Source organism: Panthera pardus, unplaced genomic scaffold, assembly GCF_024362965.1.
Source record: "Panthera pardus isolate Hobbes unplaced genomic scaffold, ASM2436296v1 HiC_scaffold_22, whole genome shotgun sequence".
Classification (NCBI taxonomy): Eukaryota; Metazoa; Chordata; class Mammalia; order Carnivora; family Felidae; genus Panthera; species Panthera pardus.
In genome coordinates this window covers 32,297,028-32,313,883 of record NW_026526788.1, presented here as the reverse complement: position 1 = coordinate 32,313,883, position 16,856 = coordinate 32,297,028, and the positions used below count along the sequence as shown (strand labels likewise).

The 16,856-nt window shown below is 41.5% G+C and overlaps 1 protein-coding gene across 6 annotated transcripts in view; it reads left to right on the top strand.

Annotated features, from left to right (window-relative positions):
• Positions 1 to 13,157, top strand: part of ASCC1 (activating signal cointegrator 1 complex subunit 1) — a 138,500-nt gene extending 125,343 nt beyond the window's left edge. For 2 of the 6 annotated variants that reach the window (XM_053888565.1, XM_053888564.1), the window contains one exon: positions 2,616 to 3,471. In XM_053888565.1, the coding sequence (XP_053744540.1) occupies positions 2,616 to 2,756 (141 nt within the window). In that variant the 3' untranslated portion in view covers positions 2,757 to 3,471. Of the gene's footprint in view, positions 1 to 2,615; positions 3,472 to 8,952; positions 9,583 to 10,997 lie in introns of those variants that run through there. The other 4 variants (XM_019444479.2, XM_053888566.1, XM_019444476.2 and 1 more) reach the window with 4 other exon arrangements.
• The last annotated feature ends 3,699 nt before the right edge of the window (positions 13,158 to 16,856 follow it).

Here is a 16,856-nt window from a genome sequence, read left to right as displayed (position 1 = left end):
GCCTTCACCTTGCTCCCTGGGGCTGCGGTGTCCCAGGCCTTCTGGAAGTACATTATGTCCTCTCTGTATTGGCTATTATTAGCTATTATTATTGGCCCTCTCACCACTTGATTCACTGCAGTTTGTGGTTTCAGACATTAAAAGTGGCATTTTGGGCAGAGTTAGGGCTGTATTTGGAGATGATTCTAGGAAGATAAGTACCTGCCGGCCACTCTGTCTTTTATTCTGAAGTAGGTGTTCCTTTTCCAGTCTGTTTATTCTGAAGGCAGTGTCCCTATTCCAGTCTTTAAAAATACTACAGCCCTGTGAGACCAGATGATGACTGCAGAGGCTGTAAGTTGTCACAGTTCCTACTAAACCTTTTCATTTTTTTCTTTAAAGGAAACTCTGCTCTTTGGTTCCTGTGATGATGGATTAATGGTTATAGTCAGTGAGTGATGATCATAATCAGAGCTCAAAATTCCATCTCATAATTGATCTTGCTGTAGTGCAGCACATCCTTGTAAAGCATTGTCGCTGTTTAAAGATGGAGAAATTGGGGGAAAGAGTGGCTATGTGGTCATTGACAGGAAAGCATTAGTCTGCCCTAAGAACCATTTTGACCTCTCTCTCAATAGAAAAGAAGTTTCTATCTCTGGTTTTCAGACCAATTTGTGTTTTGTCTGTGTGTAGAGGAACACGGCTTAGTATGAATAGGCTCAGTTGTGTTCTTTTGTGATATTTAGGAAGAATCCATAGGAGTACAGTCTTTATGAGTATTTTAAAAGTAGATGGGAGGCTTTTTTTTTTTTGACCCCTGGATGCATTGGATCTCCGTTTTCCTTCTTGTCTCCTATCTCCCACATTTACTCGCTTCAGAAGTAATGTCGCATGTAGCCAGAAGAAAAATGTAAAGTACCGAAAGGCTTGAGAATTTGAATTGCATGCTACCTGGGCAGAGATCCAGAATCTTTTCTTTTTTCCTTAGGTGAGGGGAATTTTAACAAAACTTTGAAATAAAGCTTATTTGTGGGAAAAAAAACCTTTATTTGTGATCCTAATTCTAAGTGAGATTAGTACTGTGACCTATGCAGAGCTGTGATATTCTTCAGACCTATTATATTTTCGGTCCGGTGTCCATTACTTTCTGTCTACTACCTAAAGCCTTCCTCTTGGACGTGCAGGCCAATTTCATGAAGAGCATTTCTGACATAGACCGTCATTTGTTCTGTTGCTTTTCAGAGAGGATCTGCCAGGGGCCGTGCTGATCGTTTTTCACATCATTTGTTTCTCATTCTTGACCACAGAGCCACGTGAACACTTTCTTTGCAGTCTGATTCACGCACGTAGCCCAAGGATGGCACTTCTCCACTTGGCATTCTTTGGCACAGATTTGTTATTCGAACCGTGGCCCTCAAAACACACTGGCTTGTGGGTGTGGCCTTCTACTGGCCCGTGTTCTGGGCCTGGTCCTGGGGTCTCTTAAATTTATATCCCAGTGTTAGTGGTTCTGGCCTATCTGGTTCCTTTCTTTTAAATGGAGCTAATAAAGCTCAGCTCTGGTTTACATCACAGCAATTTTTTGAAGGGTTAACGAGCTGGGCTTATTGAGATACTTTTAGGTCCTTAGAGGAAAGGTGTGATTTAACCACAGCAAGGCTTCATGCTGGGATTGCCTTCCTACAGAACCCCAAGTGCTTGTCAGACTATCTTCCATTCATGCTCATACCATCCTCCCTGCTAGGGAGGCAGGTGGGTAAGCATTGTTATTGAGTACAAAATAAGTGTTATTACTGTTACTCTTATCTGAAAACGGGGTAATTGTAAAAAAGTAGAACTTGGTAAAACAGATTATGGAAGAAAAACACTGGGGAAAACCTCAGAGTATCATGCTCTTGATGTTGCTGTTTACTTTGGGTCTCAAAAGTCTGATTGCTATACATGAAAACAATAGGAAACATCCCTTCTTCTGGAGAAATGGGACCCGGCACATCCTTCTACATACTTGCAGTAATTGAACACCAGTACTTATTTCCTGTTGCACTGCTTTCTTTATGTTCTAAGGGTTAGTTTAACTCACATCTACCAGGAATGAGTATACATTTCACAGGACTTCTATACGTTGGATCTTTATTTTGGTCTTCAAAACTGAATTTCCTCACAGTGGAGTCATGTTGGACAGCATACAGTTCCCTGGGGCCTCTCAGCACAAGAATTGGATGTCTGTAAAAGAGAGATCTTTGGAGAGAGGAGGCCACTACTCTAAGATGGAAGAGAGGGAACAAGCCTCATTTGGGAAGCCAGCTGGGCAGAGGTCCCCAACAGATTTGTCATTGTGCTGTTGAGGATCGGCCATTCATTCAGTTCTGTGGCTTGAGGTCACAGATAGAAGGCCCCTTTCCACCCTCTTCCCACCTGTGTCTGAGACTTTTAGTCTCATCTTGCAGCCTCGTCACACATGGAGTTATTTCTGGTCTTTCGTGGTTGTGTCACAGGACCTAGGAAGGGAGAAGTAGGTCTGAAAGGAATGCAAGGAAAAATGACCACAGTTAGCCTTTAAATCTTGCTGTTTGTTTTCTTTCAGTGTATACCACGACATCACTAGAAATCAATAATTCTCTCTGTGTTCTCTCTAGGAAACAAACATGTACAAACTAAGAAATGATAGGCTTCACAGATCACGTGAACAGAGGAAAGCAGGATGGTTGGATTTTATCTGTCATGGAAGCCTTGGCTTTGACCTATTAAAAAAACAAAATTCAACTGAGTACATTTAAAGATCTGATTGACTTTATTAAATGATTCATGAATCCGGCAGCATCCCATCCTTGCAGATAAAAAGGAGCTCCAAGGAGGCGTACAAAATGGAAGGCTTTTATGGGAAGAAGGGAGTTGGGTGCGAAAAAGCAGTTTCTAGCAAAGAATGGTTTGTTTCGGGCAAGGTCACCTTCCTTTAGGGTGAAGGCAGGGGTCTGTCAGGCAGATGACCTCGCCAGTAATTACCAGGTAATTCCAGATTGGTGAAAGGTCACATTCCTGGGAGAGGCTGAAACTGTAGTGAGGTTAGTTATTAAGTCTTTGCTTAATGGGGCATCGGGCTTAGCATAGGTGACTCCATTTGGGGCCTGCTTTTATTTATTTATTTTTTAACAGAGCAAAAATGTTTCATCTTGATAATCCACACTTCTGTCTTTACTTGGTGAAAGGAAAGGTTTGTTCAGTTTTCTAAAGATACTGGGAGTATTCGGTGAAGGATAGCAGCTGCGTGCACAACAGTTTTCAAATGTTGTATTTATACTTACTTAGATTTACGTTTTTCTTCTTAAATTGTCCAGTCTGATACTTATTAATTACAAGTAGTATCACGAATGTTTGAAGTCTTAAATTCTAATTTTATTTCCTTATCAAATATTTGTAGTTTTGTGTAGCTGTTTATCGTTATGTTCCTGTACAGCAGGCTTTTTTTAAAATGCTGGCTTCCAGCACAACAGGGCTCTGTGTGAGTGTGTGTCAGAGATGTTTTCAGAAAGAAAGTGGCTTAGGTTTCAAAATTCCCAAGGGAGTTGTTATAAAACAACAGTGAGGAGAAAAAACTCAGCATGATTTAAATACCTCAACATGATTCTTTTTTAATTTAAATTTTTCCTGTTAGGTCTTTTATTTCCCAAACAATAGACTGCTTTGCTCTTCCTGAACTACTTTAGGCTAGAGAGAATTTTTTTGAGTTTAAGCTCTTTCCTCTTTCCTGTCTCAGGTACCTAATTAAATAGAGCCACTTGTGCTTATGTTCATCCAGAATTCCAGTAGAATTCTTCCAGCTGAACTAGAGCAATCCCACAGCAGGTTCCGGATACAAAGGTGGCAAGGAAAGTAGGAGTAGCAGGTGAAAGAATGTGCTCATTTCAGTCACTTCAGCGTGACTGGCTGGGGTGCCCTCACTGGGGCTTGAGCTGGGGTGTTGGAAGGGGCACCACCCACAGAAAGGGGCTGGGGGTGCAGCGGTACAGGAGCCCAGGTTCCAGAAGTTAGGCTGCCTAGGCTTACATCTCCATTTGCCTTTCTCTTTCTTTTCCAGCTTTATGAATCTCAATTTTGCACCCTTTACTGGCCATGTACCTGTGGGCAAGTTACTTAAGCCTTTTAAACTTCAAGTTCAGCTATAACATGGGAACTAATAATAAGTATCTGCTCCTTGGGGTTTTGAGGATCCAGTCGGATGGCCTCGTGAAGCCCAAAGCATAATGCCTGGCACACATACTTGCCCAGTAAGTTGGCCAGTAACAATCTTTATTTTATTAGGGTTGTCAATACATATGTACTGTTCACTCTGATTTTTTAATAGACATTTAATAATACTGGCATTGGTAACTTTGTTAAAAATATCTCCTATTTTGGGGGCACCTGGGTGGCTCAGTTGGTTAAGCATCCAACTCTTGATCTCAGTTCAGGTCTTGATCAGTTCAGGGTTATGAGTTCAAGCCCCGCGTTGGGCTCCGCATTGGGCCTGAAGCCTACTTTAAAAAAACAAAAACAAAAAAAAAGAATCTCCTGTTACAATACATTTGAGTTCATAAAAATTTAAATGGACCTGGTAAAAACCCCCATAAGGGAAGTAAAAGACACATGACAAAGGAAGGGGGGATATATTTGCAATTCATACCATAGACAAAAGGGTTTACTTCTCTACTGTATAAAGAACTACTAGTCACTAAAACAATAGACAGTTGTAAAGTTTTTTATGGTGATATGCTTCCATTTAACTGTGCTACAGATTTCATGTTGTGAATACATATATACTCCGAGCAAAACAGGAAAACTTTAGGTTGGAGCGGGGCTTGGGACACATGTTGCCAAAGAAACGGCCATGAGTGTGTAAACAGACCTGAAATTTTTGTTTTTCCCCATAAGATAGCTCCCTCTCAGAAATGTTCTGTTATGTCCATGGTACCCTCATATTTACTCTGTCATCCAGGATTTTTCTTATCTCCTTTTCCTGACTCCCCCATCTCCAGAAAGTCACTGAGTCTTTTCTGTGTTTCATTCAGAGTATCTCACATCTGCTCCAGTCTTTCCAGTCATGCAACTACTAATCTCTGTCGTGACTGAGCTGCTGCTCTGGTTTCCTTTACTTTGTCTTGCTCCCTCGTCCCTTCGGCACAGTATACCACACCCAGATCAGTTTCCCTAAAACAGGGTTTCATGTTGGGCCACCAGCCTTCAGTGGTTCCCCACCATCTAGAATGGAGTCTGACTTCTGAACCGGACCCTCAGGGTCCCTTAATGTGATTCACCGTCCTATGTCTCTGGACTTAGTCTTTCTCACTATGATTCTTCAGGGACCCTCCAAACACCTAACCTGGTCTGCTTGACCCTGCTGCCCTTGCCCATTTCTGCCTTCATGCTAATCTCCTCCTTCTGTTTTCTGAGTCTTATACTTGCTGCAAGCCCCAGCTCAGTTCCCGTCTCCTCTAGATGGCTGTCCTAGGTGCCCAACCTCAGCGCCCATTGTTTTCTTGCCTTGATGCATTTACTGATTGCCTGTACCTCCCCTCTCACACTTAACCTTTGCCACCTTTGTTGTCTTCGGTAAACTTTTTCACTGAAGCAGGACATACTACAGAAAAGTACCTAGATCACAGAGTAAGTCAGTAACTTTTCACGAGGTGGACACACCCGTGTCATCCATGTTTCTCTCTTCTGATTCACACCCTGTCTCCCTAACTAGATGGTAAGCACCTGGGAGACAGAACCAAATCGCATGCCTTTGCATAAAAATGCATCACATCAGGTACTCGGTGACATTTCAGATCAGGAATTGGAGCTAAGAAAGGGGTCTAGGCTTTGACAAATAAGAAATACATAGAAATTTAAAGGAGTACACTAAATTTCCATTACTAACTACAAATTCTTTCTTGACAACTAGATAACAGTTGAGGCACGATTAGAGGGAATATAGCTTTGGCGAGTCCTGTTCAAGGATTCCTAGATGGTGACCTGTATGTAAATAAGACCTTTAAATCTGTTGCCAACAAGGCCATGTCATACTTTCTCTTTTCAGACATAATGTTCACAGACATATGCAGCATGAGTTTTTGTTGTCATTGTCTCCAGCAAATATTTATGGATCACATGCATCCTACTAGGTACGGTTCCAGTGTACGGTGCTATTCAGCTGTGAATAACATAACAGATCCTTCCTCTGTAGAGCTTATATTTTAATGAGTCACTAGAAATAGTTGACAGAACTAAAAGAAAGGCTTAAGACTAAAGATACAAGGACTAAACAATACGATAACTGACAAATTGTTACAAAATCCTCATCAACATACAGAGAGAAAAAGAACATGGAGATAGGAGGGGCTAAAGGAAGATTAGCACCACCCTAGGGGTTTTTGGGTAAGAAATCAATTTATGATATTATCAAAAGGTATGAAAGAGGATGACAACTCAGAAAGGTAAAACAAGTTCAGGGTTAGAACAGAGAGATGTCAAAACCATCATAGGAAATACTCAATTTTCAAGAGCACCTTACAGTTTATAAGGAAGGTACTTTGACTTGTTCCTCTTACTGGATTTTTGCCCACTCTGATCTCGTACAGTGGGTGGTATCATCTACGCACAGTCATGCAGCTCCCGTGTGCCGGGTGTAAGTTGACGCTGACTGCAGCACTCTCCCAGGCTGCTCTTATCACCATATTTACTATTTACTTTAAACCTAAAGCATGAGGATCTCTCTGGCAGATCACGCTGTCTACAGGTTATCCACATAAGGCAAGGTAAAGTTACAGGGGTATCACTTGCCAGCTCCCAGCTGTGGCTCTATCACTTGGAAACATAGGCAGAGGGAATGGAAGGTAGAGGACCCACCCATAGGCTGCTAATCCTTAAAAAGTAACTTGTTGAAACTGTTATGAGTTCCCTTTTAGTTTAGTTTTGTCTTGTCTTTTATTGCCCCTTTGGTGATACCTTTTTAGCATGTAGAAGGCTTTGGTTTGCAAAGCTATAAATCTGCCAGTCTTGTCGACATGGCTTTCACTTCAAATTAATGTTCAGCAAAGGGATTAGCAGATAACCGTTTCGGGCTGTATTTCTTTACACAAAAGGGTGGATATGGTTTGAACAGGCTGCCAAAGCCAGGAAGAGAAGTTAATTGTATAAATCAATGCAGGCAAGAGCTGGTCACCTTTCTGAAAGACAAGACAATGCAGCATACAACCTCTAAATAGATCTTTGGGGTCAAGTTGATGTCATGTTGAAGGATCAATATTTACGGGGCTTTATAAAGTTAGCCTTTAATGAACCCCAGGCATTTTGCTAGGTCATTAATTGCAGGAAGAGGAAAGGCAACAGCTATCGAAGTCCATGGCTGTGGAGCTTGTGTAAAAATAAGTGAAGAGACGGTCACTTGCTTATGTGCAAACGTCCCATCCTAGGTTCTCCCCAAGCATTGTTGGGTTTGTGTATTAAAAGACTTTCTTGAGATTTGACTGACATTTTAAGAAACGGCAACTCTTGTATCCTAACAGAAGTAAGACCCTTTACACTTCAACAACGTTATCTAAGCAGTTAATTTTCCTAAGCAGGGATGAGTTCTGATTATCATTTTAGATTCTGCCTTATAATTGTGCTAATCACAAGGGCCGGTCCCTCTCAGAGTATGACTCATCCCTCTCTCTGATACCCTTGAAAGCTTTTAGAGTGAAGAATTGGGGCACCTGGCTGGTTCAGTTGCTAGAGGGTAGAACATGTGACTCTTGATCTTGGGGTCATGAGTTCAAGCCCCAAGTTGGATATGGAGCCTACTCTAAAAAAATAAAATATTTTTTTAAAAAGTGAAGAATTATAATATAAACTTACTTTAGGATGCTAGCTTGAATCCAAGTCAGGTGGAAGGTTGTTGATAAATATCATCATTTTTGGGGTGCCTGGGTGGCTCAGCCAGTTGAGCATCCGACTTCAGCTCAGGTCATGATCTCACGGTTCATGGGTTCGAGCCCCCGCGTTGGGCTCTGTGCTGACAGCTCGGAGCCTGAAGCCTGCTTCGGATTCTGTGTCTCCCTCTCTCTCTGCCCCTCCCCTGCTCACACTCTGTCTCTGTCTCTCAAAAGTAAATAAATAAATAAATAAATAAATAAATAAATGTAAAAAACAATTTTTTTAAAAAATATATTATCGTTTGCACGTGTAATATCATCCAGTAGAAGACTATTTGGTATATATAAGTGTTCTGTATTCCTCACGAGGTTGTCAGGATCACTCCTGGGTTAGGAACCTTATCTTCTATTTATTTTAGTCAGTGCTTCTACCAAATGTTGTTGACTAGTTGGAGGAAGGTACCGTATCAAATTTTCTCTTGACTGTCATCAGATCCCATTGAGGGTCCTGTCAAGTCAGGGCTGAAAATCATAGAGACAGCTTTGTTGGGCCCTGGGAGTCAGGGTGTTTGTTATAAGTTCTTGGTCAGAGCTGCTCAGCAGATAAATTTTAAAATTGACTTTTCAGCTCTCTTCCCCTAGTGCATCTTGTTAGAGGAGGCTTTAAAATTCAGGGCGCCTTGGTGGCTCAGTCAGTTAAGGGTCCAACTTCAGCTTATGATCTCGCAGTTTGTGGGTTCAAGCCGCGCATCTGGCTCAGTGCTGACAGCTCAGAGCCTGGAGCCTGCTTCAGATTCTCCGTCTCCCTCTCTCTCTGCCCCTTCCCTGCTCACACTCTGTCTCTCTCTCTCTCTCTCTCTCTCTCAAAAATAAATATTGAAAAAAAAATTTTTTTTAATTCACCGGAGAGAAGAGCTACTGTTCTTTTCTCACTCCCACCCACATCCAGGATCGTTTTTCAGAATAAATACTGAAAAGAAAAAGCATGAGAGGTTTGTTGGGACGGTTGCAGTGTTTTTTACAAGAGAATCTGCTATTTGCTCTTTTCACCTGTAGTTTTCTTTGGACACTCATTCGGATTTGTATTCTCTCTTTTCAGCTCTTTGAGAACTTCTACTTTGGCACCCTGAAGCTCAATTCCATTCACATCTCTCAGAGGTTCACGGTAGACAGCTTTGGGAACTACGCCTCCTGTGGGCAAATTGACTTCTCCTGAGGAGGATCTTGGGAAGCGCCAAAAATTGAACATCCTCCCGAGGTGCCAGGGGCAAGAAGATCTTTGTTTTTATTGCCGATGAGGGATGTGGAAATTTGGATGGTGACTTTCCTGGGTGGTTCCCCACAACACAGCGTGGTCTCTAATATAATACTTGTCCACAGTCAGCAAACTGCCGGTCAGCCCAGGTGGTTGTGGGCACAAGGGGAACTTGTGTCTGGAACCCTTGGCTTGTTCCTCTTTCACAGGGTCTACTTTCTTTCTGAAGCTCTTCTCTGGAAACGTACCTCTCAAGCCCACTGGAGCTAAGATTCGCATTATTTCTTATACACGTACTGATTTTGCCCCAGCCGTTAAGCTCTTTCATATTAACACTTTAAAAGAGAGTTTTATTTTTTTATTTTTATTTTTTAATATATGAAATTTATTGTCAAATTGGTTTCCATACAACACCCAGTGCTCATCCCAAAAGATGCCCTCTTTAATACCCACCACCTACCCTCCCCACCCTCCCACCCCCCCCATCAACCCTCATTTTGTTCTCAGTTTTTAAGAGTCTCTTATGCTTTGGCTCTCTCCCACTCTAACCTTAAAAGAGAGTTTTAAAGACATGGTTTTATTACCGTCTCCACGTAAATCGAATGTCTCCAGTTTTAACAAGGTTTGATTTTTACTTCCCTTTGTACTGTAACTTTTAATCACTACCCAAAATTCCTTTGTGGTAAAAAACACATGACATGAAGTTTACCATCTTAACCATTTCTTTGTAAGTGTGTAGTTCAGTAGTAGTAAGTATATTCACGTTGTTGTGAAACATCTCCAGAACTTTCTCATCCTGCAAATCTGAAACTATACCCATTAAACAACTCTCCGTGTCCCCCTCCCCCAAGTCTCTGGCAGCCACCCTTCTGCTTTCTCTTTCTATGAGCTTGACTGCTTTAGATACCGCATATGAGTGGAATCATACGGTATTTGTCTTTTTGTGACTGGCTTATGTCACTTAGTGTGACATCCTCAAGGTTCATCCATGTTGTGTAGTGCGTGTCAGAATTTCCTCCCTTTAAGAAAGGCCAAATAATATTTTGTTTGACGTGTACCCTGTGTTTTGTTTATCCATTCAGCCACTGATGGATGCTTGGGTTCCTTGACTGTCGTGAACAGTCCTCTGTGAACACGACCTTACAGATACCTCTTCCTGATCCTGCTTTCAGTTCCTTTACTACTCAGTTTTATCTTCAGCGAAATAACATCACGGTTTTTTTTTTGATCTTTTACTTTGGTCTGTCCTTTTTCTTCTGAAGTTGGTACCCTTTTATGTTTGTTGGATTCCTGTTCCTTATCCTACCCCCCAACCCCCAGCCTTCCCAGGCCAGTGATGGAGTTGCAGTATCGTAGCTCCTTTGTGTCAACTCCGCGGGGCGGCAGCAGCAGAAACCGCGATGGCATCAGCAGGGCCGTGCACGGTTCCACGGGGCAGAGTCAGCTGCGGAAGGACCATCGCCCTTCCTTGCTCCAGCCTCGCTCTCACCTTCCTCTCCTCTTCACATTTCTTCTCCCTCCATGTCCCCTCTTTCTCTTTCCTTCATTCCTTACTCTTGATTCTTTCTGTTTGAAAAGTGTGATTCTGAACCCTGTGCATTAAGGCCACTACCTAGTAAGGGCTGTGTAGAACACTCAGGTTTGCTTATCAGTGTGACTGCCCAGATCACTTGTGAATAAATGAATTTCCAGAGTTACTGTTTTTCTTTCACTCTTACACAGTTTTAGTTTGACTCCCTTAGTCAACGTATGTCAGGACACAGTGTTGCCATCACTTAGTTGCTGGCATAGCTGTTAACCGTTCCTCCAGAACTTACATGTTCGTGCCTGCAGGGTTGGTTTTTCCCCAAACACTCAGTAACATGAGATTTTATCTCGTTTACCTTCAATGGTTGGATGGCGCGGTGTGCACGGTGCAACAAGTTCTCCCAGAGATTGTGCTGCATAGCAACGTTGACAGTGGAGTTTGGTGCCCTCACCTCATCTCCGTGCATCTCTCTTACTGCCTTCTTTCTGCCACACGCCACTGGGCAGCCTTGCCCAGGAAGTAAAGATGTCTTGTTTTGTTTTTAATGTTTTTTCATGTTTATTTATTTTTGAGAGAGAGAGATGAGTGAGTGCAAGTCGGGGAGGGACAGCGAGAGAGAGAGAGGGAAGGAGATAGGATCTGAAACAGGCTCCATGCTGATAGCAGAAAGCCGGATGCGGGTTCAAATTCAGGAACCATGAGGTCATGACCTGAGCTGAAGTCGGACACTTAACTGACTGAGCCCCCCAGATACCCCTAAAGAGGTCTTATTTTGGATGTTAGAGATTTATGACTTGTGTTTCTAGTAAATTTTTTTATCTTTGGAAAATGTAACTTTATATACCAAATCCTCAATTCTTTTTTTTTTTTAAGATTTTATTTTTTAAGTAATCCCTACACCCAATGTGAGGCACGAACTTACAACCCTGAGATGAAGAGCCACATGCCAAGCACCCCCAAATCCTAAATTCATAATAGAATCGGAACTTCTGTTATTTAAAATTTAGAGGCAACTGTGCATTTTAAGGACATATTGTATTATTAAGTAATTTTTCACAAGTAATTTACTCTCCTCTCACGACTTTATGGTGGATTTTTCCAGAGGCTACGTGACGTAGTGACATCATCACTCTGATGGTTAATGGAGCGTGTGCTTATGTATTTTTGTATTTCCTAGAATCTTGTAAGTTGTAGAAATTCAGAAGAATCTCTCAAGATTCAGGGTCCCCTCTCACCAAATTGTAATGCGGTTCGTATTGGAAGATTTGCTGTGTTTATAATCAAATCTCCTTAAATATTATCAGTTAGTATTTCATCCTGTATTGAAATAGAGTTAAATTGCAGCTAACATCACTCCAGCCAGTTTTTGAGGCACTGATTTCACCCAGCTCCTCAAAGAGGAGGAGGGAAGACAATCCCACTGCAATTATTACACAAGATCTGTGCTGTTATATAAGGAATTTTGGCATGGAGAATAATTTTGATTTTTTTGAAGGGGACACAGTTTGCCCCAGATGAACTCCTTACCCATGGTAGAAACATGATAAATGTTACTTATAGTGGTTATTTTTTTAAGTGAGCTCCAGAGTTTACTACATTGGACATTGATGAGAATCCAGCTTCGTAAAGACACAAAGTTTGCTTCAGGTTCGCTTTTGTGTTGTGCTCTTTTCCTGGAGCTGACAGGAACCCGATGGCACCAGAGGTATATTGAGTTGAGAAACACCTCTCAAATTCTTTTAAAAAAATTTTATTTTATTTTATTTTTTTTAACGTTTATTTATTTTTGAGACAGAGAGCATGAACAGGGGAGGGTCAGAGAGAGAGGGAGACACAGAATCTGAAGCAGGCTCCAGGCTCTGAGCTGTCAGCACAGAGCCCGATGCGGGGCTCGAACTCACGGACCACGAGATCATGACCTGAGCCAAAGTCAGAAGCTTAACCGACTGAGCCACCCAGGCGCCCCTCAAATTCTATCTTAATGCCTATAGGGAACATGGATATCAAAGCCCCAGGATGCTATAGCTGTTGTGGCTGTTTTATTAATAGCTTTTTGGTTGTCAATAACAAAATTTTTAAATTTTTTTTCAATGTTTATTTAGTTTTGAGAGACAGAGCGTGAGTAGGGAAGGGGCAGAGAGAGAGGGAGACACAGAATCCAAAGCAGGCTCCAGGCTCCAAGCTGTCAGCACAGAACCGACATGCGGCCTGAACCCACCAACTGCGAGATCATGACCTGAGCTGAAGTCAGAGGCTTAACCAACTGAGCCACCCAGGCACCCCTAATAAAATGTTTTTTAAACAAAAGATAAAATAAATTCACTTTGTGAAAAATAATCTAGCTGTACATTCATGCTTTATGTTTTTTTCAATATGCATTTTATACTTCAGTTTAAATGTTGTTTTAAAAACAAATTTCATCCTCCAGAGGTTAGTCCTCCCTATGCATTTAAGCACATATCATATATCATACTGTTAAATAGTTTTTCACAAATAATAAATAATATTCGTGGAATGCTCACATTTGTCATTTATTTGTGTATAAGCTCATTTAATCTTTACAACAGCCAGTTAAGTTGGTATTATTCATTACCCTCATTTTACAAACTGAGGCTTCACAAGGTTAAGAAATTTGCCTGAGGTCATAACAGGCTTATACCACCAATTCTTAAAATGTGATCCGTGGACCCCCTGTGAGTCCCTGAGAACCTTTTAGGGCTGTATGTGGTCCACACTATCTTCTTAAAAATACTAAGATATTATTTGCCTTTTTCACTCATTCTCTCATGAGTGTGTACAGTGGAGTTTTCCAGAGGCTATGGGACATGGTGACATCATCACTGATGGTTAATGGAATATGTGCTTGTATATTTTGTGTTTTCTAGAATTTTGTAAAGTTGGAAGGTTTACATTATGTTTTTAGACTTTAACTCCTTTTGCTCTCAGTACTTCTGTACTCCAGCTACCTGTTTTCAGTTTTATCTGCTGTTACGGGCTGAATTACATGCCTGAGAATTTATATGTTGAAGCCCTAACCCCTCAGTAGCTCAGAATTGCAACTGTGTTTGGGGACAGGGCCTTTAAAGAGGTGATTAAGTAAAAATGAGGCTGAGGCTTTTAGGGTGAGCCCTAATCCAGTCTGACTGATGTCCTTATAAGAAGAGGAACTTTGGACACACAAAGAAACATCAGATCCCTGGCCTCCAAGGTCCACCCCCTGGGTCTGTCTTCAAAAAGGGTTGGCGATGACATCACCAAGGCAACCGGTGATTGCAAGGGTCTGAGGATTACAGTGAAACTGACCTTCTAGCACAGACAGGCCCCAATTGAGGTAGTTCCTTCTGCCTTGCCCTGATCCAGGGGCTGCAATGCTGATGGCTGCTAACTTCCTGACATGAACAGTGATGTGGAGAAATGTCCAGTTAAGAACTAGAAAAGAAAATATTTCAATAGAGGATTGTTTGACAACCAAAGGAAAAAAAAAATCTGTGCATGCACAGAGGAAAGACCATGTGTGACACAGCAAGAAGGCAGCTAGCTATCTGCAAGCCAGGAAGAAAGACCTCAGGACAAACCAAGCCTACCAACACCTTGATGTTGGACTTGTACTCTCCAGAACTTTGAGAAAATGCATTTCTATTGTTTAAGCCACCCAGTTTGTGGTATTTTGTTATGGCAGTCCTAACAAACTAATATGCCTGTGCTTTTTTTTAAGTTTATTTATTTTGAGAGAGAGCATGAGTGGAGGAGGGGCAGAAAGAGAGAAAGGGAGAGAGAGAATCCTATGCAGGCTCCACACTCCTAAGCGTGGAGCCTGATGTGGGGCTTGAACTCCCGAACCATGAGATTGTGACCTGAGCTGAAATTAAGTTGGACACTTAACTGACTGAGCCCCCCAGGCACCCCAGTAATATGCTTATTATAACGCAGGAGCTAATCTGTGTGTCTTTCTGTGTGTCTTGAGCCAGACATTAAAGAAACTTGCAAAAATGTAAGTGCCCTCTTCTAGATTTTTTTTTGGGGGGGAATATAGTTGTGTTTCACAAAATACGTTATTTTGTTAATATGTAATGGGTTCATTACTCTTCTTTTTAAATAAGCATTTTTTCCCCGATTCTCAGGGGTTTCTTTAAAGATCTGATTCTTTTTAAAGAGCAGTTTTAAGTTCACAGCAAAATTTAGAGGCAGGCTTAGTTTTATTTTCAAGTACAATAGATGATATCTATATCTATATATCTTACATAAACCAAAGTTACATAAACCAAAGTTCTATTGAGGATTCCTCAATACACTTTTAGTGTAAAGGACTCCTGAGACCAAAAAGTTTGAGAACTGCTATACTACACTATACTTCTTCCAAATAGGATCATATTACACATGAGCTTCTGTAACAAGCTCTTCTTATCCGGCAATATATAGTGGGACATTAGTTGTCAATACAGGTTACATTATTATTATTATTATTAATTATTTTGTTATTTTAGAGCAAGCACATGTGTACAGGGGAGAGGGGCAGAGGGAGGGAGAGAGAGAATCCCAAGCAGGCTCCATGTTCATCATGGAGCCCGACAAGGGGCTTGATCCCACAACCCTGGGATCATGACCCCAGCTGAAATCAAGAGTGGGGCGCTCAACCGACTAAGCTACCCAGGCTCCCCCTACCTATATTATTTATAATGTCTGTGCACTAGTCCATTGTGTGTATGTATTGTACTTTAACTAGTTGGTCCCTGAGTAATGGACAATGAGTTGGTTTCCAGGTATGGCTATTATAAACAATTCTGGATTGAATATCTTCATGCATTTTTTTTAATGCTTGTGAAGTCATCCAGAAATGAGATTAAATGGTTTTAAAGATGTGGTTAGATTTAAATTTCTTATTTGGAAATGAGGGTTCTTCCATTTTGTATTGCTAAATATTAAATACAAACAGAAAAATGCATAAAACATACATACCATTTAACAAATACACCCGGCAGCTTTGGGGCCCATTGGTCTGAAAAGGCTGACCTGCTAAGTAATTCTCTCATAGTTTGGGAAAAACTTCTTCTTTATAAATTTCAACTGTCCATTTTCTACAGCTCTTTTACCTGTCATCTGGAAAATTGGATTCTCTCTCCTAAATTAGCTTTCCTATTATTAGCTTAACTAACAGTCCTGGACTCCTGTGGGTTTGCTTTCAGGGCAAATCAACTGACCCAGCTTGAAGGTGTGGCCCAAGACCAGTTTCTCTGGAGGAGCTGCCCAGGAGTGTGGGAAACCTTTTGACCTTCAAAAGTCTGGAAACATCTATTGTCTTATTGATGGGCATCTTGTCAGTGCCCTTCCAAACTCTTTATCAGGCAACTTTGGTAATTCTAGAAGATCAGGGACTTCATGAGATAGTACTGGAAAGGGAGAGCTATATCTAGAATCTACTGCCTCAGTGCCTTGTGGTACACACTTAGCTTTGCTAGAAGACTAGGATGAGATGATGCGGGGAAATGGCAAGTTTTAGCACATCTTCAGAGCTATGGTACATCAGAGCCTTCTCTTCCCAACCTGAGAGAAGAACTAACATTTTGTAAATGCCCACTGTGCTCAAGCACTTAATATGTGATTTTGCATGAGTTTCACAGCAATCTTCTGAGATCTTCTGCAATCTGTAATAGAAACAAGATTAGGGAATTTGCCCAATAACACAGCTAACAAGCGGGATCACCCCAGTCTGACAACAGACTGTGTTCTTCCACTATACCATGCTGCTATAAAACCCAGCCAGGTAGCTTTATTTACTGGGAGATGAAGAGATCAATGGCCAGGGCCTCACTGCAGCACCACCTCTAAATCCAACCGCAAAGCAAAAAGAAAACACGGAAAAAGGAGCTATTGTTTTCTGTTTTCCCAAAGGGATCCCAACCCAAGCCATTGATGCGATCAGAATTCCCAGGCAGGCCAGATTCAGGGTGACTACAAACCGTATTACCTGTGTTTTTTTCCTACCGATTAAGATCATGTGTTTCATTGCCTTTGTTTTTTTGTTTGTTTTGTTTCTTTTTTTTTTTTTAAATATCACAGCAGCCAAGTCTTTTTATAAAAACACAATCTAGGGCTTGGGTCCCAAAAGTTCCTTATGTTTTGTCCTGTCAGATTCTCTGTTTCCTTTTCAATTTATCTGTAATGTAAGCCTCACCCCATTTCTGCTCTGATCCTGGGACTGCCCAGCCTCCAGCCTTTCCAA